At 52.6% G+C, this 22550-nt stretch overlaps 1 protein-coding gene across 1 annotated transcript in view; it reads right to left on the reverse strand.

Moving 5' to 3' along the window:
* Positions 1 to 3129: 3129 nt before the first annotated feature.
* The window catches only part of POLE (DNA polymerase epsilon, catalytic subunit), a 33286-nt gene continuing 13865 nt past the window's right edge, over positions 3130 to 22550 (reverse strand). The window contains exons 20-48 of the mRNA XM_058816513.1: positions 22268 to 22416; positions 21818 to 21910; positions 20998 to 21142; positions 20361 to 20518; positions 18239 to 18434; positions 15863 to 16077; positions 15503 to 15605; positions 15239 to 15319; positions 15044 to 15166; positions 14738 to 14956; positions 14213 to 14419; positions 12913 to 13056; positions 12444 to 12584; positions 10071 to 10224; positions 9885 to 9991; positions 8810 to 8986; positions 8203 to 8426; positions 7835 to 8055; positions 7033 to 7237; positions 6466 to 6639; positions 6084 to 6209; positions 5469 to 5601; positions 5190 to 5376; positions 4970 to 5101; positions 4671 to 4864; positions 4275 to 4475; positions 3871 to 3996; positions 3656 to 3745; positions 3130 to 3445 (exon numbers count right to left, since the gene is read on the reverse strand). Of these exons, the coding sequence (XP_058672496.1) occupies positions 3332 to 3445; positions 3656 to 3745; positions 3871 to 3996; positions 4275 to 4475; positions 4671 to 4864; positions 4970 to 5101; positions 5190 to 5376; positions 5469 to 5601; positions 6084 to 6209; positions 6466 to 6639; positions 7033 to 7237; positions 7835 to 8055; positions 8203 to 8426; positions 8810 to 8986; positions 9885 to 9991; positions 10071 to 10224; positions 12444 to 12584; positions 12913 to 13056; positions 14213 to 14419; positions 14738 to 14956; positions 15044 to 15166; positions 15239 to 15319; positions 15503 to 15605; positions 15863 to 16077; positions 18239 to 18434; positions 20361 to 20518; positions 20998 to 21142; positions 21818 to 21910; positions 22268 to 22416 (4539 nt within the window). The 3' untranslated portion in view covers positions 3130 to 3331. The remainder of the gene's footprint in view (positions 3446 to 3655; positions 3746 to 3870; positions 3997 to 4274; positions 4476 to 4670; positions 4865 to 4969; positions 5102 to 5189; positions 5377 to 5468; positions 5602 to 6083; positions 6210 to 6465; positions 6640 to 7032; positions 7238 to 7834; positions 8056 to 8202; positions 8427 to 8809; positions 8987 to 9884; positions 9992 to 10070; positions 10225 to 12443; positions 12585 to 12912; positions 13057 to 14212; positions 14420 to 14737; positions 14957 to 15043; positions 15167 to 15238; positions 15320 to 15502; positions 15606 to 15862; positions 16078 to 18238; positions 18435 to 20360; positions 20519 to 20997; positions 21143 to 21817; positions 21911 to 22267; positions 22417 to 22550) is intronic.

Here is a 22550-nt window from a genome sequence, read left to right on the forward strand (position 1 = left end):
AACCTAGAAGATGCAATTTCCACAAAGAGAAAAATCATCTTGGGCGGCTTCCCTGGAGGAGTCTGCGGCTGGTGCCTGGGATATCAAAAGCCTATAGTAGAGATGAAAAGATTGGGAGATGCCTGGGAGAAGCTGCAGGGATATTCCAGCAGATACACTTTTGTTCAAAAACAGAAAAATCATCTCAGGTTGTTTACTTGTAGGAGTCTTGGACTACTACTCAGGATGTCAGGATTTATCGGTAATTAGTGAAAAGACTCTATAAGATGCTTGGGAGGAGTCTCAGCTGGATCCTCGAACAGAGACCTTCTACCAAAGAGCAAAACATCTCAGGCAGCTTCCCTGGAGTAGTCTGAGTCTGCTACCCGGGATATCAGGTCTCGAAATTACAGATCCAAAAGCGCCAGGTGACTGGGAGGAGTCTTGGGGTCATCCAGGATAGTTCCCTCCAGAAGAGATAAAACATCTCCAGTTGCTTCCTTGCAGTACCCAGGACATCAGGGCTTTAATAAGTAGAAGCAAAAATCTATTCGAACTCTGGCCTGGCCAGCCCAGCCCAGCCCGGCCCAGCCCAGCCGAACCCGGCCCGGCCCGACCAAACCCGGCCCAGCCCAGCCCAGCCCGGCCGAACCCAGCCCGGCCGAACCCGGCCCAGCCCAGCCCGGCCCGGCCGAACCCAGCCCGGCCGAACCCGGCCCAGCCCAGCCCAGCCCGGCCCAGCCCAGCCCGGCCCAGCCCAGCCCGGCCGAACCCAGACCGGCCGAACCCAGCCCGGCCGAACCCAGCCCGGCCGAACCCGGCCCAGCCCAGCCCGGCCCGGCCGAACCCGGCCCAGCCCAGCCCAGCCCGGCCCAGCCCAGCCCGGCCCAGCCCAGCCCGGCCCAGCCCAGCCCGGCCGAGCCGCTCCGCTCCAGCCGGTCGTGCAGCGCCCCCTGCGGGCGGGGCGGCTCCTGCAGGCCCCGGCCCCGCTCAGGCCCCTCCCTCGCTGCCCCGCCGAGGGCCCCGGGAGCCAGAGGAGAGGAGCGACTGCGGGGGATGCGGACATCAGGCGGACATCAGGCGCAGCAGGAGCACGATGGTGTCACCCCGGGACGGCCTCCAGGGTGAGCCGGGTGACGGGAGGGGACAGAGGAGCACACCGTCCTGCAAAGCATCCCCCTGCCTGCCTCGCATCAGGAGTGAGAACCGACCCCAGTGCAACCACAGTGCCGCTCCAGGTCTGCCCAGCCCAAAGCTCTTCCTCTTTTTGGGATCCTCCAAGGGCTCCAGAGCTATTCCTCGGCACCCGGTCACCTCTTTTCATAGAAGCATGGAATATCCTGAGTTGGAAAGAACTCACAAGATTCATCAAGTCCTACTTCTGGCTTTGCCCAGACAGCCCAACAATCCCACCCTGTGTTTGTTGTCCAAACACTTCTGGAGCTCTATCCCTGCTTACGGACCAGAGATCAGTGCCTGCCTCTCAAGAGGAGCTGCAGCCCCCCTGGTGAGGTCTGAATAAACCAAGTGCCCTCAACTGTGAAGTATGACTTCACATCTAGACACTCCACCATCCTCACAGCCCTCATTGGATGCTCTTTAAGAGATTTTTATCTTCTTGTATTGAGATGCCCAAAAGCTCCTGGTGTCATGCCCACAAGGATCCCATGGCTGCAGTGGTCCTGTGCCCATTGAGATGCCATGGCTCTGGTGAGCACATGCCCTTTGGGATGCCGTGCCCATAGCATGTGAGGGCTAATGGTCTCTGCTGCTGTGTAGGGTCAGTGTGATCATCAGCCATAAGTGCAAACTGGACCTGTCTGACCACCCAGTGCAGCCCACGCTCTTCCTCTATCCACCCTGAAAAGCACTTTGGCTTCCCTGACTACAACTACAGGTGACGGCCCTGTCCCACCATCACAATGCCCATTGGTCTCCTCCTTAGATGGTTCCTCAGTGGGGGAATGACTCTGGGGCTGCTCCAGCCTCATGCCATGCCATGCCATGCCATTGCAGGCACCACCAGAGCAGAAAGGTCACGGTGGCAGGGTGGATAATGCACGCTCTGCCTGAAACCATCAGTAGCTCCCAGTTCTGAGGGACCTGCTGCCTCCATGAGGAGCAGCACACATGGAAGAGTGGCACATGTCCTACAGCCCCCTCTGCCACCACTGCCAGCCCCAAGCTTGTAGCCGCATTTCGCTTCACAGAGAAAAGCAAGGCACAACTTCCCACGGATATTTTCTGGATTCACATTCTCTGAACCTCAGAGAGAGAAAAAACAAATCTTACCTCAATTGCTGTGCCTCTTGTTGTTCACAAGTGGAAGGCATTGTGGAAGACTGTTTACTTGAAGAGGATTGGTAATTAGATTCTGGGTTGAGTGTTTTGATTCATTGACCCATTGAATCCGTGTGTGTGTCACACTGTCAGCTGACAGTCACAGCATTCTGGGCACTTGAGTGCTTTGTGCAGATTCAGTTTAGATTAATGTAATATAGAATAATATAGTAAAGTAATTAATTAGCCTTCTGATATCAGTGGAGTCAGATGCATCACTTTCTCCCCATCATCAGGGTTGCCCTGCTTTTACTGTACAGACTGTCAATAAACCTTGCCTGGGGCCACCACTGCAGTGAAATGGAGGGACATGGGCTCAGAGCTGGTGGCTGTGTCTCCATCCTGCAGCCCTGCACTGCCATGGCAGGGATGTACAGCCTCCAGCCATGGGCTGCTGGTCCTGCAGGGATGTGTATAGGCTCTCAGGTCCCCCACCTCACCAGACAGACCCATTAATACCTTAATGAGAGCTGACAAATGCCCGGGCCAAGCATGCCCAAGCGCATTGGCACAGGGAAGTCACCCCAGTGCAGCCAGCTGCCCACAGGCAGGACCTGCTGGCAGGTGTGGGCAGCACCTGTGGGCACTGCCTGCCTCATGCTGGCAAGGGCTGGGCTGAGGATGGGGTGAAGCCACTGGTACCACAGCCACCAGTAAGACCCAGGCTATGGGTGGTGCCACAGCCACTGGCACCCACAGCCCCTGATTCCTCCCTCCCTAAAAATGACACCTGCCTTCTACCACCCATTTATTTACAGAAATTGAAAATTAAAACTACACCTGGGGCCAGCACAGACCTGTGGAACCCAGTTCTAGCCACTGGAAACTCCCAAATCCCCCACCAAGCAGCTCTGGGCAAAGACAACCCTTTGCCAAGCATGGCTCTCCTCCTCTTCCCTCCCTGCAGGAGGGGTGTGCAGTGTCTTTGTGGTCTGGCCCATGGCCAAGGGGGTCCAGTACCACTCTCCATGGATGTGAGAGCATGGAGTAGGCAGGAAGAGCAGCCCAGCCCTCATTGCTGGAGCTGGAAGTTGGTGTGCAGCAGCCACTCAATGGTTTCCAGCAAGTAGGCCATGCCATAGTGCCGGGCAATGTTCTGGAAGACACTGACATGGTCCATGAAGACCTGGGGAGAGAAGAACAGGGAGGGAAGGAGGCTACCCAGGATCCTGGGCAGCCAGGGGCTCTGAGGGCTCTGATGGAGTGGCTGGGCAGGGCTGGCCAGAGAGCAGCTCAGCAGGTGCTGCAGGATGTGCAGTTAGAGCAGAGGCAGAGGGGGCACAGGGCACCTTAGGGCCCCTCACTGAGCTGCCGGGCTCGGCAGGTGTTGAAGTACCTGGGAGGAGATGGTGAGGGCAAAGTCTCCAGCACAGCTGCAGTACACAGGCATGTGTGTCTCCTTCACACCATGACACTTTCTGCACACCTGGAGGCCAAGGAGGTTCAGGTGGGTCAAGAGATGAGGCCAAGCTTCTCTGCCAGTGGCAAAGTGAATGTGTCCAGGCACAGACAACCAGTGAAATAGGCAGAGTGGGGGATCCCTGTGCTTACCAGGTCCTGCAGCACAAAGGCCATCAGTTTCTTCTGCAGGGCTTCCACCAGCGCCATCTCAATGGCATCAGTATCATACTGCACATGGCAGCTGGGGCAGAGCCAGCCGGGCACCACCAGCCTGTCCTAGGGGCAAAAAGAGGGGCATAAGCACCGCAAGTCCCATGCACTGGGATGGTGGAACTTGTTTCTGGAGAGGACAGAACATAAGCCAAAGCCCAAGCATGCTCAGATCCATCACATGCAGCTAGAAAAGATGAACAGAAAATTTGCTTTAGGAGAGGATGATCATGGAGAGCAGGCAGAGCTGCAAAACAAAGGGGAGATAAAGTGGGTAAGATAATCGGCTGGCCTCCAGCATCGCTGCACTGGGGCCTCTTTTGTCCCTAGGAGAGAGGCTGCACCTGGGAAGGGGCAGGGTCCTTGCACAGGTCCAAATCCCTGCAGAAGTTGCAGTTCCTGCAGATGACTTCAGGAAGCACATAGGAGCGGCAAGGGTCCTGAAACTGGGCTGCTTCTGAGAACTCGCCCACCTCGATGAGGCGCAGCAGGTCCCGGCGTAGTTTGTTCACCTGGTTGGTTATATTAGCATCCAGGGAGAGGACCTGCAAGGGTAAAAGCCAGATGAGCCTAGCAGCAGACACTGTTCTAAGGACAGCTCAGATCCTTGTGACCCTCATATAGATTCAGGACCCAGTAAAAAGATCCATCCTGGGAGAAGCTGCAGCAACGGACAAGGACCAGAATTTCAGTTCAGACCCCAGTCCTTCAGCCAAGGAGCCTGGCCCACCCCTGCTGACCTTGCAGACATATTTGATGAACTCCAGAGCTGGGTTGTTGAGTGGCAGGTAGGAGCCAGGCAGGACTGGGAACATGTCTGAGGGCTCTGTGGCATTTTGGGAACCAGCCATCTTCTTCTGGATCTTCTGGGTGATGGTGAAGAAGCTTTGGGTGAGCTCATTGGCCACGTAATCTTGTGAGAAGGTGATCGTGCCTAGAGGGGTAAAGCAGAGAGTGTTTGAACTGATTGGTGGCACATAGGGCAAGCGAGGTGGGTGTCTCTACCTGCAGCAGGGCCGCCCTGGGGCTTGGCACTCACCAGGCATGGCCCTCAGCTCCCCCAGAGCCTCCTGGGACACCTGGCTGGTGCTCCTCCTCTTGATGGGGGTGCTCCCAGGGGTGTTACGCCGCAATTCTTCCTTCATGCTGTGGTACACAGCCACGATGTAGGCTGGGAAGACATAGGCAAGGCTCCAGCTCCTATCCAGAATTGGCACTGGAGGGGCACAATGACCTCATCATCTCCCCATGCTGCTCACCTGATATGATCATCAAGAAGTAGCTCTGACAGGAGCCGGCCTGGGGCAGGAACTGTGCAATGTTCCAGTTATTCTCCAGCAGCTCCTCCACATCTGGCTCCCCTTTCTCCTCCTCTTCTTCCCTCGCCTCGTCCTCCTCCTCTTCCTCACTCTCCTCCTCCTCTTCCAATGTCTTCCTGGTGTCCTTCTGGGGGTCATAGACATGCATAGCAGTCTCTCATGCCCAGCCAACACCTCCCTACTCTGCTCCCAGGGGACAGGGTGCTTCCCATCTCTTACCTCCCCGTAGTGGATGCGAGAATCCACTTTTCCCTTGATACCTCCATAATTTGCTGGGTCCATCCAGAGCAGGAACTCCCAGCACCGGGAGAATGAGATGGTCAAAGAGTGGAAGATCTCCTTGGAGTGGATGCTGGAGGGAGGAAACTGCAGTCAGTTACTGTGTCAGCACCATCTCTACTCCATGGGACACTGTGGGGACGTGGTGCTGGCCAGGAGAGAGGAGTGTCCCCTTTTCCACTGGGCCCCTGCTAGGGATCCCAGGGGAAGCCATGCCCAAGGACACTTGGCTCTTTGTTCTTGTGTCAAGGTGCCTATACCACAGCTGGGATGTGGACAGCCAGCCAGGGGACAAGTTGCTGGGCATCTCAGGCTCTCCTTGAAATCTCTTCAGGATTGAATCCTATGAGTATACTTGGAATACTGCCCATAGAGGGCAGCTAGGGACAGATCACTACTCCAGGCATGACAGCAAGAGAACTGGGAAGCCTTGTCCCTTCTGTAGCTTTGCCAAAAAAATAAATTCAGTTTTGAGGTGCATTAGAAGACAAAAAATCAGCATCCTCCTCCCTGGTCTTGAGCCCTGTCCCAGCCCCACCTCCAGGTGCACCTCACCTGTTGATGATATACTCCATGTAGCTGATGGCATCCTCAATGTGCCGCTTCTTGGTGCACAGGATGATGCGGTTGAAGTTGCCGTAGACCACAGAGGAGCCCAGGCGCTTGAACTCAGCCACTAGCCTGCAAGAGGGCACAGGGTGGCATCAGTGGGCAGGAAAGCAATGCATGAGGGGCATATGTGACCCAAAGAGCACGTGTTGATTCGTCAGCCTAGAGTCAACATGCAGCAACACCGGGCAAGGGAAGTCACCCAAAGAGGATGAGAGGTCCCTCCTACTGCCCACCTTTCTGGAGGATCACTGTGGGTGATCCTGGTCACTAACATCACGCCTCTCCATTCCCCATCCACCAGACTGGCACACTTGACCTCACTTACTGTAGGAAAAGCTTCTTCATCATGTTGTGCAGCGTGCGGTGCAGTGCTGGGTCATAAAGCAGGGAGGAAGGAGAGCGGAGCCAGCGGTAAAAGTGAATGACCTGGTTGTCTGCATAGACATTGTGGTACTGCGTAATCTCCTTCACCCAGCTCACCACCATGCTCTTCAAAATCCTGCCAACGAGCAGAGACTGGCATCACCCCACCAGCAACCAGCAACACTTCCCCCTTCCTGACAGGGACATGTTTAGGGACACACTAGAGGATTTAGAACAGGAACTCCCTTCTTCAGCCCTCAGCACATATATGCCTCTATAACCTGGGGGAGCATGAACAAAGGAGAAAGCAACATCCCCACGCTTCTGCTGGCTGAGGCACCAGGCAGCTCTGAGGATCTTTCAATGTGCTGGAAAAGATGCCTGCCATGCACTGGACTTATACTTAGATCACCCTACCAGCCCTACTGCTGGGGAAAGGCTAAAGCCAGGAGGGAGTGAAGTAGGACCCTGAGGGGACCTGCCAGGGTGGAGACTACCTCTCTACTTCCTGCTGTTTCTCAAGCCACACCTGAAAGTGTTGGAGCAGAGGGCAGTTTCATCATAGCTGGCTGGGATATTGGCAGCTTGGTTCCCTGTGACCAAGTCCTCCAGGGATGCCTGCTGAATCACATCGAAGCTAATGCTCATGCTGGAGCCTCCTTCCATGTCATTCACGTGGTGAGACTGCAACACGGTGTTCACAGCCAGGCTCTGGATGTCCAGCTCCAGACACACTAAGAGCAGACACAGATGTCAGCAGGGAGACAGGGAAAGGACCAGGAACACTCTCCTGCTGCTGCCAGAAGTGCTTTTCACAGGTACAGGGTGATCTAGAGGTGCTACCGCACTCAGAGGGCAGATGCTTTCACAGGCATGACTGGACCTTCATAGGTGTTGATTGAGCCTTGTCTTTCAACAAGACTCAGATCTACTGACCCTCTGGGGACCACCAGTTTTCCTGGAGGCTGCAACAGTGGACCTTAGAAGAACTCAAGCTGCCTAAGAGAGGTCTGTCCCAGCATCACCAGTGATAACCAAGTGAGCTATCCTTGGGCTGACAACATTGCAGGTGGTCTGCCAAGTGCTGATGTCAGTGGTCATTGGTAAAGAATCCCCCTTTTGATGCCTGCACATGTTTCAGGTGAGCCTTCCCTGCTCCAGGGCATGCCCATAGCATCCTCCTTACCCATACAGATGCTGAAACCCAAAAGCTGCTGGTTACAACTGTCACCATAGAGGCTCTTTGGGGACTGCATCCACACCTCTGCAGGACTCACAGAGCAGGATCCAGCTCTGCCCCATTCAGTGCTCCCACTTTCCTCCCTCTTCACCTGTGGAGTAGCAGCCAGGGTTGTTGATCTCGACTGAGGCTCTCTCATCAAACTCCATGACCAGGCGGTTGTCATCGGCCTCCTTCCCCCCCAGGTCGGGGCGGGCCGTGGGGGACAGCCACAGCAGGTGGTTGTGACGATGAAGGTGGCGTGAGAAGAACAGGTCGGAGCCGAAGGTGGAGATGTCATCAGGGAGGTTTCCAATGGGGATATGGTAGTACCTGAGGCACAGAGACATCAGCGGTCATTGGCATGAGCGTGGCTCCAGGGAAAACAGGGACCCTGACAGTCCCCTCAAGGGGTGAGGCAACTCCTGTGGTCCCACTGAGGGCATGGCAGCCTCAGAGGAACATGGCCACCTTGGGTACCTGCTCATCTCAAAAGCCTGGGAGAGGCAGGTGTCCAGGTTGAGGTAGTGGCGAATCATGCGGCGGGCAGCATGGCGCTGCCAGTCCAGGACGGAGTAGCTGATGTCGTCTACCAGCCGGATAGGGACCAAGGGGAACTCCTCCATGATGGGGATCCCACTTGCCAGCTGCTTCAGGTCCCAGTTGGACTGCACAGCCACCAATGTGGGGCCCCGGCGCTCGTCCTGCAGCAAGAAGAAAGAGACATGTCCTGGTGCACCTCTCACCTGCTCAACAGGAAGTGTCAGGTGGTGTCAGGTGCCCCATCCCCACAGCAGGTCCCCACGGTTCTGGGACAGCACACCCCAGCATTCCTGAAGCACGCACCCACCTTCAACAACACTAGCTCTCCAGCTGAGTGCAGGGATGGAGTGAGATCCTGAGGTGCCCTTGCTGCTGACACTGCCCCAGATAAGCCCCACACAAGCAAAACAAGCAGCCACTTCATGACTGTGGGTCCAGCAGTTACAAGCAGGTGTTCTTGGAACTGCTGTACCAGTGCCTTCCACAGCATCCTTCCCTTAGTCCAAACAGTCCCAATGAAACCTTCCCCACACCTTCATCTCACCTTGTAGCCCAAGAGCAGCCGCTGGACGCCTCTGTAGATGGCCTTGGGGTCGGTCTCAGCACGCACCTCGAAGGTGTGTTTGTCTGGGGGCAACAGCTCCTTGCCCACCTTTTCCAGCAGAGCCGTGCGCTCCACTGAGAACAGGGTGGTGAGGTTTGGCATCTGGTTGCTGCGTACCTGGGTGGAAGAGAGACCAGGTCAGAGCAGAGGGAGAGCAACCCTGGGATGTGCAGTGGCAGGGGCCTTCTAAAACTTGGCAGGGACGTGTGATGCACGAAGAAACCTCCTGCTGCCTGGCCCTACCAGGTTTGGGGTGGAAGGGACCTTTAAATGTTGTCTAGTCCAACCCCCTGCCACAGATAATACATAATCTCAGAATTGTTTAGGTTGGAAAATACCTTTATGATCAAGCCCAGCTGTTCACCCAACACTGCCAAAGGCCACTACTAAACCATGTCTCCAAGTGCCACATCCTCACATCTTTTAAATCCCTCCAGGAATGGTGACTCCACCACTGTCCTGGACAGCTATGCCAGGGCTTGACAACTCTTTTGGTGAAGTTTTTCCTAATATTCATCCTAAACCTCCCCTAGTGCAACCTGAGGTCAACTAGACCAGGTTGCTCCAGGCCCCATCCAACCTGGCCTAGAACATTTACAGGGAACAATTTCCTCCCAGTATTCTACCTAATCTTGCTCTCTGGTAGTGGGAAGCCATTCCCCCTTGTCCCTCGGCCAAAGTTCCTTTCCAGCTCTCTTTAGGCACTGGAGGGGGCTCTAAGGTCTCCCTGGAGCTTTCTCTTCTCCTGGTTCAACACCTCCAGCTCTCCCAGCCTGTCTACAAAGCAGAAGCGCTCCAGCCTTCATCAGAGCATCTCAGTGGCCTCCTCTGAACTTACTTCAGCAGCTCCACATGTGGGGTCTCACCTGAGCAAGGCAGAGGGGCAGAATCTCTCCCTTCCCTGCTGTGGGGATCAGTTCAGGACATGGGGGCTTTCGGGGCTACCAGGGCATATGGCCAGGTCATGTCTAGCCATCAGCACCCCCAGTTTTCCATTCTCCACAGCCCTCCTTACCTTGTCAAGCACAAAGACAGCAGCCTTGCGCTGGGAGGGGATGAAGAGGCCCAGGATTGCCTTGCTGCCCTGGGCGCTGTGGTACAGGTAGATGTGGCGAATGCTTCCTGGGGACACAGAGCACAGAGCATCAGTGGTGCCCATGGGTGCCAGGTGCCCCAGGAGCCCCTCTCCAGGATGCCTCACCTGGCTCCAGGTAAGTGAACTGAGCCAGTGAGCGCATCTCCAGGTGCTCAATGTTGAAGGTTTCAGCCTCTCGCCCTGCCAGGTGCCGGACGAGCTGCCTGCTGACCATGCACACACAGCCCAGGTGGATCAGGGCACGGAACAGCAGTGGCACCTGGAATGATGGGGAGAGATGTGATGGAACAACTGCTACTAAGCTCTTCTTGGGGGTTGCAGACCTAGAACAACCCAGATTAAAAGCCACAGGTAGCACATATCTGAGGTGCCTTGGCATGAGTTTGGTACTATCAGCCTTGATAAAGCTACAGAAGAGGTATCTCGAAATCCACATCTACTATCTACGCCCAGACCCTACCATCAAGGTACTTTGGAGGACATGTGGAGCAATATTTGGGCAATCTTGCTGCTCTGCAACTTGTGGTCTCTCACTCTGAGGCAGGGGCTCCATTTGAACCTCCAGATAATGGAGCATGGTGGGAGATTCACCACAGAGCCATCCTGTTTTATTAACCCCATAGCTGTCAAGTCCACTGCTGTTGGAGACTCTTGAATGGCTTGGTGAGGAACCTGGTCCCAAACTAGTGAGAAGTAACAAACATTTGTTGCCTAATTGCTCTTCCCTTGTGCTAGTTTTAGTTGTAGAGGCCCCTCACATCTCTTCAGCAAGATGAAGCCTTCCCATCTAAGTTCCATCCCTGAGGGCAAAATGTTCCCTCCCTTGCATCCCTCTGTTAGTCCTGCTGTGGTTTTTGGGATAATGATCAGAACTGCACTGCAGATGTTTAAAGATCAAGACAGAGCTTTCCTTGCCCAGGCCAGTGTCCAGCTGGGTTAACTATGTCTCTGAGGATGGAAACTCCACAACCCCTTGGGCAACCTGCTCAACGATATTTGCAGAAGTTTTTTCTGACATTTACACTGAATTTACATGTTTTAGATTGTGTCCACTGTTGCCCATTCTTTCCTGGGTGCAGAGCAGAGCCTCTTCTCCACTCTTCCCATCAAGCAGGTCCCCTGAGCCTCTTCTGGGCTGCACAGTCCAACTCACTCAACCTCCCCTCAGATGACAGATGCTGGTACCCCATGACTATCTAAATCCCTTCATATCTTTAAAACTTCTCCATGTCCTTCGTTTTACTTCAGCTGCTCATTTAATTTTCTCTAAATTTCTTGGTTTTTTCTCTTCCCACTTATTAAACTCTACTAGAGTGGAGAAGACTCAGGTTTTTCTAGAGGAAGTTCTATAGATATAAAGAATTTGGGTACAAGCCAGTCACTTCAGACAAGTAAACTGAAGGACGTTTTGCCTGCTGCTTACCTAACCTCAGTAGGGTTTGGCGAGGACCATTTTCAATTGATGATGGCATATATGGTTCAACCTTTTACATCACCATAGGATTTCACAGCCTCCACATAATCATTAAGTGTTGTGCCTTGCCTTGAGAGACTTTTCTTCAGATTTTTCAAAAGTAGAAACTTGAGGTGAATAAAAAAGTTTTCTTCAACTATGTCCCACTGGAATGCTTCATAAGTTACACCAGTAACTCGAGTAGCAAGTCTCCCTGTGATGATCTTTTTGCCCTTGCAGCCTCCTGCACCTCAGAAAGCATTTCATGGCCAGTGGCACCTCTGCTCACAGCAAAGCTTGTCCTACTCAGGACTTTTCATCCATAACAATCCTATGGTGCATTTCAGTATCAAATTCACCAGCATTCATGCTTTCTTTAACTCCACTCTTACAATGGTGTGGTCTATTCTGCCACTTCCATACAGGTCAGGTCTTTTCACTACAGTATCTTCTTCGTTAAATTCCTGTCATCAGGTTTTGATCTGCTGGACAAACCAGCATCCTCACTGGAAGCAAGCATCCCAGGTTCCCACCTTCATTCTCAGCATTGGCAAATTGAATTTTAGCCTCATTGCTTTATACAGAATTTCATTTAGGTTGTTCTTGCTCTTCCCAAATTTTCTAGTTATATGCTGTTCTTATATCTAAAGCTTTTACAACTTTGTTTTAGAGGACATGGCACTCAGACCTATGTATCACTCCATATATGTTGGGTTTTTCCCCCGCTTTACTCCAAATGCCCTTTCTCTTTCCTGGTTACAATACCAGCAGGCTAGGTCAGGATTAGTTTAGAGGAAGCTCTCAATTTCTTTCCCCAAAGTTTCCCAACTCCAAATAAACTGAAGCCCCTTTCTCAATATACTGTAACCCATGAGGTGATGCCCAGCACTTCTGTCCATATGAGCATAATTCCCAGTTTCCTGGACAATGTCCAGGATCTTGGATTTTTGGTGTCTCACCACTGGAACTCAGACTAACAAGCTACTGCTCAGGAACCCTTAAAGACGAGCACCCGAAGGAGTTACCTGTGTCTCATATACTCCCTCGATGTCCGGAGCAGAGAGGTCTGCATTGATTTCGTTGATGTGCTCTTGGTACATGTCTTCAGGAACAGAGTATTCATACAGGTTGTAAACTAAGTTGGAGCGGGGCAGGATTCTGTTTACCTGCCAAGGTAAGGGACAGGATAACTGGGACACATCCCACCACATGGCACCACTGCCAGGAGCCAGACTCTGAGCCAGGCCAGCTCCTGGTGCCCTCTCCTAATGAAATCAGTGGGTTATGCTCATGCACGTTACAAATTCCTTTAATAGAGAACTTGATTTCCAGGCAGACTGGGATTAGCAGAGGGACTAGGGCCTGGATGAGGGATAGCCATGGGGTAGGAGGTGTTGCGTGACAGATGCTTGTAACTCCTGCTTACAGGGGAGGTGAAGTGCCTTACCTCAGTACAAGCAGCTGTTTCCCCTTCCAGAAGGGGTAGGTCCTCACCTTCCTGTAGGCTGTTCCCTCCTCAGGCTTTGGGACGCGCTGGTTGACATAGAAGACACGGGGGATGCTCAGCTTGATGCAGTGCAGGTCGCTCCCTATCACCGCCCACAGCCGGAACAGCCCAGGCTGGCTGGTCTCAGCAATCTGCAGGACATAGGGCACGAGGTCAGTGCTAGCAGGAGATCCAACATGCCATCAGTGCTTACATCTACACTGCAGAGCACTCTGGAGGGATCTATATGGTCAGTTGGTGGCTACAACCAAAGTGGGGGCTTAGAGAGTCATCACTTTCAGCTCTGGAGTCCCTGTGTCCTGCTACTGTCCCAGGGCACCATGAAGGAAACTCTGCCTCTGGCTGGCCAACCAGCTCCAGGGATTGTCATCCAAGTCACTTGAAGTCCTGGACCTGCAGCTCTGACACCTTTCTGGAGGATGAAGTGGGTGACAGGGGCTGGGCTTAGGTGGCCACACATAACAAAGGTTTGTAAAAAAACCTGGATGACACTACCCCACCTCTTCATTTGTACATTGTCGGCTTCTAGGCACCACTGGAATCTCATGTCCAGTGCTGGGCTCCTTAACACAGGACATAGACATAAGGAATAGAGTGAAGAGCCACAAGGAGGAAGAAGGGATTGCAGCATCTTTCATATCAGGGAAGACTGGCAGAACTGGGACTGTCTATCTCAGAGCAGAAAAAGCTCAGAGGGATCTCATCCACATATATATACCCAATGGGAAGTGCAGAGAGGACAGAACCTGACTCTTCCCAGTGGTACCCAGTGGAAGGACTAGACATCATAGGCACAAAGCAGAATGCAGGAGGGTTCCTCTGCATGTCAGAAACTTCTTCCCTGAGAAGGTGAACCTGGTCCAGGTTGCCTATGCATGGAAGTGGTGCTTTCCATCCTTGGAGATATTCCAGGACATGTTCCTGAGACCTCAGCTCTGGGTGACCCTGACTGAGCAGGATGTGGGACCAGAGGCACAGGAAAGCTGCCCCAGCCTCAGCTGATGTTTTTGCCATTCTGTGACTACACAGTGCTGCCAGCAGGCTGAACTAGAGCTGCCCCACCAGCAGATCTACCCATGCATCTCAGAGTCACCAAGAACGACTCTGTCGACACCTGTTTCCATCCAGATGTGTGTGAGTCTGAGGCTCTGCAGTCCCTACTGGGCTCCCCAGGGCTAACACTTACATGGGGTAGGTCAGGGCTCCTGAACTTCACCATTTGACCACAGAGTGTAAATGTGAGGCTTGTGCTCCAGGCTGCTCTGTGGCAGGTCCCCTCCCCAGTACCTGCACGACCTGCCAGGGCAAGTCCAGGATGCTGCGCGCTGTGCGGCGCAGGTAACTGCCCAGCCCTTTGGACAAGGCATCGCGGACCACGCCTCCGCCCGCCGCCCCGCCATCCTCCAGCCGCCGCCTCTTCCTCCGCTCCTGCCGCTGCCGAGCCTGCAGCTCCCACTTCTTCTGGTGGAAGCGCAGCCAGACCAGATGCTCCTCCTGAGTGGGGTGACCGTAAGAAAGAAATCAGCAAAAGCGTCCCAGCCCCACAACATCACATCATACAGCCTAGCCCTCCAGCCTCCAGTCTCACATCATGTTTTGCCCCAGCTATGAAGCCACCACCCCCTTTTCTTTATCAGTGATTGCTTTTCTGTGTACTGGTTGTATTTCTCTTTGTATCCCAGAACCATGTGTGTTCAGAGTGTGGGTTCTCAGAGTGCAGCTGTGAAATCCACAGCTTGCTCCTGGAAGCATCCAAGCTTCGATGGATGAGTACAATCCTGGGGCATCCCCTGCACAATCTGCTTCACCTACTTTGGTGGTGCCGAAGGATGGAGGTGGGCCCAGGATCTCTCGCCAGGACTGGGACAGCTCCAGGTCCTGGGACATCTCTTGGCTTTCCTCTGCTGCAGGGATACGCTTCCGCTTATTTGCAATGGGAACCAGTGGCAGAGGGATCTTGACAGCCCCAAAGTCCTCTATGTCACTGACCTGTGAGCTGGGTGTCCCCTCCACAGGCGGGTTGGCAAGAATCTGAGAGAGCAAGGAGAGCAGGAGTATAGGGGCTGCAAGAGAAAAGCCCCACTGGCACTGCCAGCACCTTTCCCTCCCCATCTTTACCTGTTTCTTGCCTTTTGAAACAAAAAGCTCATTGATTTTTTTCTGTTTGTACACATCATTCTTCTCCAGGAGCTTCTTGTGAAGCCAGTCTGGGTGTCGGACCCGTGGCACTGGGTTCTTTACCTGCAGAATAGCTCCAAATCACACTGAGTCCCCTGCAGAAATCCTCCTGTCCACCCCCTCACAGCCCTGTACCTGCTGCAGGGCTGCAGGAATGGTGATGATTTTCTGGATGGTGCTGCCCAGCCTCTCGATGTAGTAGTCCCAGTCCAGGATCTGGAAAGAGGGCAGAGCTTGGGCAGAAAAGAAAGCCCCCAGACACAGGATCAAACATCCCAGTAGCACCCTCACGCCAGGCCCCTGCTTTGTGAGCACAAGAGGCCACCACCCAGGTTGTGTCTCCAACAGGATGAGCCCGTGTCCCAGATGTGGTGTCACCCGCAGGGATGCCTCACTCACCGCGCGGATGTTGAAGTCCTGCAGCGAGGGGCTCTTCAGCCATTTCCGGAGGTAGTGCTTGCGCACACTGGGCTCAGCTTGGAAGATGGCAAGGGGGATGGCCCTGGAGAAGGCAGGCAATCAATGTCCCAGCACCCCACAATCTATTCTTCCAGCCTGTGGAGATCCTCTAGGCTTCTCCTAAACTCCTGCGAGGCCACTGGGCCGTCCAGTGTTACCCACTGCCCTGCTCATGGCCTGTGCCAGATTCAGGTGATCACCTGGCCATGTATTCTACCTCCCTCCTTTCTTGCTGCCTGTGTATCCCCTCTTGGTTTCTCACACACTGCCAGAAGTCCTGGCCCCTCCAGGTGGGATTACCTCTCGGTGACAGGAGACCCTTCTGGTTTCTTGGAAATGATGAAACGGCAGCTCAGCCCTGCATCCTTCACCATCTGGTCCCCCAAAAACTCTGCCAGGCGCTTGGCAGTGCTGATGGAGGTGGACTTCTGCTCCCCGTAGTCCTCCAGTTTGCGTGACATGGAGCGGTTCTCTGAGATGAGCTCAAATAGCTCTGAATCAGGCATGTTGGCAGCCTGAAGGCCAGGGAAAAGCCCAAAGTTAGCAAGAACTAATGATCAAACTTTGCTGCTGTTAGAAAGAGGGAACACCACACACAGCTGATGTGTCTCTTTACTGGGAGCCTGGGGATTGCTTCCCAGTGCAGCTGCCAGTGGGATCTACAGAAAAGAGGGTGTGTGGGTTTCAGGTTGGCATCAATTGCATCAGCCCAGCTGTGGCAGTACAGCTTTGTGTTGTGCATACAAAGTTAGGCTCACCAAGAATTTGTTGTAAAACAGCATCACAAAAAAAAGGACTGCAGAGGATCAGAACTAAACATGTTTTGTCTCAAACATTCTGAGTTTTGCTACAGGAAAGGTGTGATTAGAAGAGAGTGTCCCACAGAGGTGTGGCAGTGCTGTTCTGAGCCAATTCCCTGCTATGCCTTAAGACTCAGGCTTAGTCCCCTGTCCAACACACATCCATAAGGGCTTGCTGTGCATGAAAGGGAGCAAAGAGGTCCCCTCTCTTCTTTTTCTCCTCTCTTTCTCTACCACTTTCTTTGTCTCATTGTTTGCCCCAGCTCTCGACCATCCATATGGCATGACCAAAGCAAGACCAACACAGATCTAAGGACTGGTGATATTGTTTTCTTCACTTGCTTTGCCTGAGCAAACGGCCATCATATTCTACTTCATACTTGGTATTGAACCCTGTTGTGGGAGTGGGGAGCTTTTGTAAAGGTGTGTTGTGGCTTGTTAGCCAGGACCTTTGAGTAGTGGTGTTGTGGCTCATGCACCAGCACCTTTGTGTGATGGTGTGTTGCAGCTTGTTAGCCAGTACCATTGAACACTGGTGGTCTATTGGGACTTGTGAGCCAGTGCATTTTGAGGAGCTTGTGGTGGGAGTTGAGAGCTTCTTGAAGTGTTGCGTACAAAATTAAGGGCTTGTTTGCTTCCACTCTTGTGGAAATATTGTAAGAATTGGTTTGTTGACTAACACCTTTTGAGTTTATGCAGTAGGCTGGTTGCTGGAGTTACAGCGACTGTACAATAAAACATAAAGAGTTCCTGACATGTGACCGGTGTCTTTGTTCAACCTGATGAGAATTTATGATGAACATCATGCCCCTGGACCAGCAGGTCATGAAAAGGACTCAGTTAGACTCTTGTTCCCTCCCACCCTCTTATCTCACAGAATCATTTGGGTTGAAAAGCCCTCTAGTATCACCAAATCATTCCCCCAGCAGTACCAAAGCCACCACTAACCATGTACACTAGAGTCACATCCACACAGCTTATACATTCCTCCAGGGATAGGGATTCCACTACTGCCATGGGCAGCCTGTGTCAGAGCTGTACAATCCTTTTGGAGATGAAATTTTCTCTATTACTCAACCTAAACCTCCCCTGCTGCAATTTGAGGCTGTTTCCTCTAATCCTGTCATTTGTTGCCTGAGAGAAGTGCCCAGTTCCCATGTTGGGAGTTGTACATGGATTGTGGGAGTTGTATGTCCCATGTGGTTCCGTCCTATTTGTCAGGGAGTTTTAGAGTAAGAATGTCCCCCCTGAATCTCCTCTTCTCCAGGCTGAGCCCCCACAACAGCTCCTCATTAGACTTGCATTCCAGCCACTTCCCCAGCTCTTTTCCCTTCTCTGGACATGCTCCAGCCCCTCAATGTCTTTCTTGTCACGAGGGGTTCAAGGTGCCTCACCAGTGTCCAGCAGAGGGGGATGGTTACTGCCCTGGTCCTGTTTGCCACACTATGGCTGGTACAGGCCAGGTGCCATTGCCCTTCTTGTCTACCTGGGCATGTGTTTAGTCACTGTTGATCAGCATCCCCAGATCTTTTCCTGTCAGGTGCCTTTCCAGACCCGATGCCCCCAGCATGGAGCATTCCACGGGGTTGTTGTGACCCCTGTGCAGGACCTGGCACTTGGCCTTGTTGAACCTCACACTACTGGGTTTGGCACATGGATATCCAGCCTGTCCAGTTCCCTCTGCAGGGCTTCCTGCCTTCCAGTAGATCCACACTCCCACCCAGCTCAGTGTCATCTATGAAGTGACTGAGTGTTGAAGTGGCACAGGAGACCCCTGACTGTGCAAACAAAGTCCACCCTCCCACAGTGCCTGAGCAGCTCAGATGCTCCTTCCCAGGCTCCAGCTTGGAGCGCAGACTTGCTGAGCTGTGCCTACCTTGCTGTAGAGCACATCCAGCCAGTAATCGGCCACCTTGGCCACAGAAGCGTAGACCTCCTCCAGGGTGCTGCCTTTCAGAAAGGCTTCGAACACAGATGACTGGAATATCTTCACCAGCTGCAGTTCTCCCCGGCGTTTCACCTCAAACCCCTTCAGCTCAGCCAGGGACCCATCCTCATTGAACACGGCGTACCTGGGAGAGAGTGTGAATAAACCTGGCCTGCACCAAGGGACACATCCCTCAGGGTGCCACTGGTGTCCCTCCTGCCAGGCTGCTTCTCCCCATGCCTTTGTGCCACTATCCAGCATGTTCAAAGGAGCCACAGCTGCACCTGGATAATCTCAAGTATCTACAGCTTCTCTAGCAACCTTGGTCTAGAAAAGGACCTCAGCTCTTGCCCCAGATCATCCACACTGATTCATCGAACCACAGGGGAAGTGATCTCAAAGATTATCCAATCCCATGCTCCTGCCATGGGCAGGACACCTTCCACTAGGCCAGGTGGTTCCAAGCCCTGTCCAGGCTGGCCTGGAACACTGTGGAGCTGCCAAAGCTTCTCAGGGCCAGTGTTGCACCACCCTCACAGACAAGAATACCTTCCCAATATCTCATCTAACCCTGCTCTCTGCCAGTGGGAAGCCATTCCCCCTTGTCCTTTCCCTCTCAGCCCTTGTCCAGAGTCCCCCTGCAGCTCTCTAGGATCCCCTTTAGGCCCTGGGAGGGGCTCTGAGCTCTCCCTGCAGCCTTCCCCATGTAAACACCCCAGTTGTCCCAGCCTGGCTCCAGAGCAGAGGGGCTGCAGCCCCTGGAGCATCTCCATGGCCTCCTTTGGACTCAATGCAGCAGCTCCGTGATTTCTTGTGCTGAGCACGCCAAACCTTGATGCAGCACTGAGGGTGAGGAGTGACCTTAAATCTTGTGTAAGTAAGGGAAGGAGATGAGAGCCCAAGAGGGGAAATGAAGATATTAAGAAGAGATTTAGAAAGCAGGAAACTGGCAACTCCAAGGCTGGCAGAGAGGTTGAGAGAAAACTGGATGCAGCCATGACACACTTAAGGGAACATTCCTCCCTCTTGCCTTTTCTTTTCTTGCATTGCTTTGCCTTTTACAGCCCTGAAAATTATCGGTATGTCTCAAAAAAACCCCAAACCACCATTGTGGGAATAACCAGTGAGAAGAGGGGATACTCAAACCTGCTTGGCCAGCCCTTCTCCCACCTACCCACATTCCCAACAGCACAACCTTTCCTTCCTCCACTGACCACGGTGCCTGTAGCCATCTCCAGGCTGTTGTGCTTGGAGAGTGACCAGGTAATAAATGCCCTTTCTTAGACCCCTAAACTATAGGAATCCAGAGCTCCTGAGGAGAGTTGTACAAACACAGCCCACTGAGAGCTGAGCAACACTTTGACTCTTGCAAAAGGGTCTGAATGCCTGGAGAGGGGCACTGGTAGGGAATGGTGTGTGCTGAACCTTGTCCTGTCAGGGATTAAGCACAAAATGTTCAGAATTATGAGGACAGAGAGTGCTGGGGACAGCAACAGCATGTTTTGGAGTCAGATCCAGGTCTGTGGGCTGCCACCCAAAATAATGGATGTTAGTGCTCTAGCTCACATTCTTGGTTAGGAGGTGGTCGTTGAGAAATCAGTGAAGTTTGGGTACAACTATCCCATGATGTGACAGTAATGGCAGAACCAGTCCTACTTACAGATGGAGAGGGAAGGGCAAATACATAGGAGAAGTGTTACTGGAAGTCTGTTAACACTTGAAAAATAGGAAGGCAGGAACTGCTAAGTTTAAACAGATTGGATTGAATAGAAGCAGTATTAGAAATTCTCAGAAGCAAAGTCAATGTTCTCCTGCACACCTCAGAGCCAAACAGGCAGATGTCTGGTCACTAGGCTGGAGAAATGTAATTTTCCTGTTATCTGCTAAAATTTACTGCCATAGTAGCTGCATTCAATGATCTGACATAAGGAACTTGTCATTTAAAGCCAGTGACTCAAATGCTGCTGGCTCTGGAGGCAAGGACCAACATGCCCCACATGTACAAAGGCAACGAGATCCTTAGTCTTTCAACTCAGGGGAAGAGACAATATTTCAAGCTTTGAAATCTCACCTTTTCTTCAGCTTCTTGCCTTCCTCTTTGGAGGCTGGAAGGATCATGGCCAGGTATGGACCATCCACTTCAAAAAAGATGCTGTTCTCTGAGCGCGTGACGTAGGTGAGTGAGGCTGGATCCTGCAGCTCCTGGTACTGGTCATTTGTGAAGCCTTCCTGTGGCACAGCCCCAGGAGAACAGTTTCAATCTACAGCTGCCAGGTCACACCAGGGGATGCCCCTGGGACACACCCTGCCCAAAGGGACACCTGAGCAACCCTCTGGGAGCTATAGCACAATTTAGGACTCAAAAGTCAAAGCACCTTTCCTGCCTGTTGAGAGAAAAAGGCTTTGGACCCTAAAATGATATTTTCTTCTCTTATAGAGCCTGGAGTAAGCAGAGCATTGGTTTAGACCTTGTGCTGGACTCCCTACCAGCACAAGTAAGCATGCACCTAACCTGGCCTCTTACAAACCCCCTCTCTGAGGAGGATATTGAGCCTCTTTCTCCACTCAGATGCTCTCCAGGGCCATCACCCCCAACATCTCACCCACTACATAGGGAGTGGACATGGAAGAGGGGCTCTCCCAACTCATCAGCTCTCCATCTCCTTTTCCCAGGCTGCAGAGCTGGCCTGGACAGGTGCCAGACTCACTTTCACCAGGATGTTCAGCATGGCACCTGGGTAACAGATGGTTACTTTTGGCTTCTTGATATTGGTTGACTTGATGACAAAGTTCTCTGGGAAACTGTTGGGAAGGACACACCAAATCCCATCGGTATCCAGTTCTAGAGGTCTCCTAGGGAAGGAAGGAAGAAGGAAAGAAGGAAGGAAGGCCACTGTCAGGAGCAGAGTGGATGAGAGGTGAGGATCAGTTCTGTGTCCCCTACTAGGCAGCAGCCTGTTCCATCCACTGCTCCCTTCTGCAAAGGAAACCTTTAAATACAACAGCAGTGTCAGGAATCTGAATGCTCATAGAATGAGAGAATCACAGATCACTTGATGTTGGAAGGAACCTTAAAACTCATCACATTCCAACAACTCTGTCATGGGCAGGGACAACTTTCCCTAGACCAGGTTACTCCAAGCCCTGTCCAACCTTGAAACACTTCCAGTGATTCAGGGGCATCTACAGCTTCTCCAGGCAACTTGTGCAGAGAATTTCTTTCCAATATTCCATCTAACCCTGCCCTCTGCCAGTGGGAAGTCACTCCCTCTTGTTCCACCACTCCTGGCTGTTGCCCAAAATCTGCCTGTATCTTTCTTGGAATCTCTTTAAGCACTTTAAGCACTCTTTAAGGGGCTCTAAGGTCTCCCTGGAGCCTTCTCTTCACCAGGATGAAAACTCCCAGCTTTCTCAGCCCTTCTTCCTCACAGGAAATGTGTTCCATATCTCTGAAAACTCGAGTGTTTAACATGCTCCCACATCTGTCCTAGCTGCAGGTGGACCTTCTTCAGCTCAGCACACACTTACCCAATCTGCTCGATCAGCTCTCTGGCCTGGGTGATGATATTTGCCCCTGTGAAGCAGACAATGCCAGCCATTTCCATGGAGTACCAGCGAGCTCTGTGAGCAGAGGAGTCACAGTTAAAACAATGACATATCCCCTCCAAAACCCAGCTATGGAGGGGCAGGAGGATCTCTAGGGGAAGAAGGGCAAGAAACACAACATTGTTCTCCTATTAAATTCTCTACTTATCATGCTCCAGAAAAGCTGAGAACCCACTTACTGACAAGATTTCCATCATTTAATGTCTGGTAAGAGTCTCCAGGATGAGGAGTAGTGGGTAGAAGCAAGAGAAGAGTGTTACAGGCAGGACTTACTCTCATCTTGGTGCTTCAGGAAGTGACTACCTCAGCAGGACAATCCTGGTTTCCAAGGGTCCTCTCTAGAGGATCCTGGATGGCTCAGGGGAGACTTACCCTTTCCGCATGACGTATCCATAGAAGGAGTTGAGGATGCACTTGTGGGCCAGCTGAAGGGAGTCATAGAGGATCTCCATGTTCTTGCAGCGTTTCACTTCAGAGGCATCTCCGGTCTCCACTGCTGCAGACAGCTTCTTCTTCCACACCTGCATGCCAAAGGCAGAGTCAGGACAATTCCACATATCACTGCTGGTGGCACCCAACTGGTTTCCACTCAGTCCCAGCAGAGCATTGCAGCTCCACAGGAATATCTTTGCCAAAGATCAGCATCATGAGTCAA

This window comes from Ammospiza caudacuta, chromosome 18 (assembly GCF_027887145.1).
Source record: "Ammospiza caudacuta isolate bAmmCau1 chromosome 18, bAmmCau1.pri, whole genome shotgun sequence".
NCBI lineage: Eukaryota > Metazoa > Chordata > Aves > Passeriformes > Passerellidae > Ammospiza > Ammospiza caudacuta.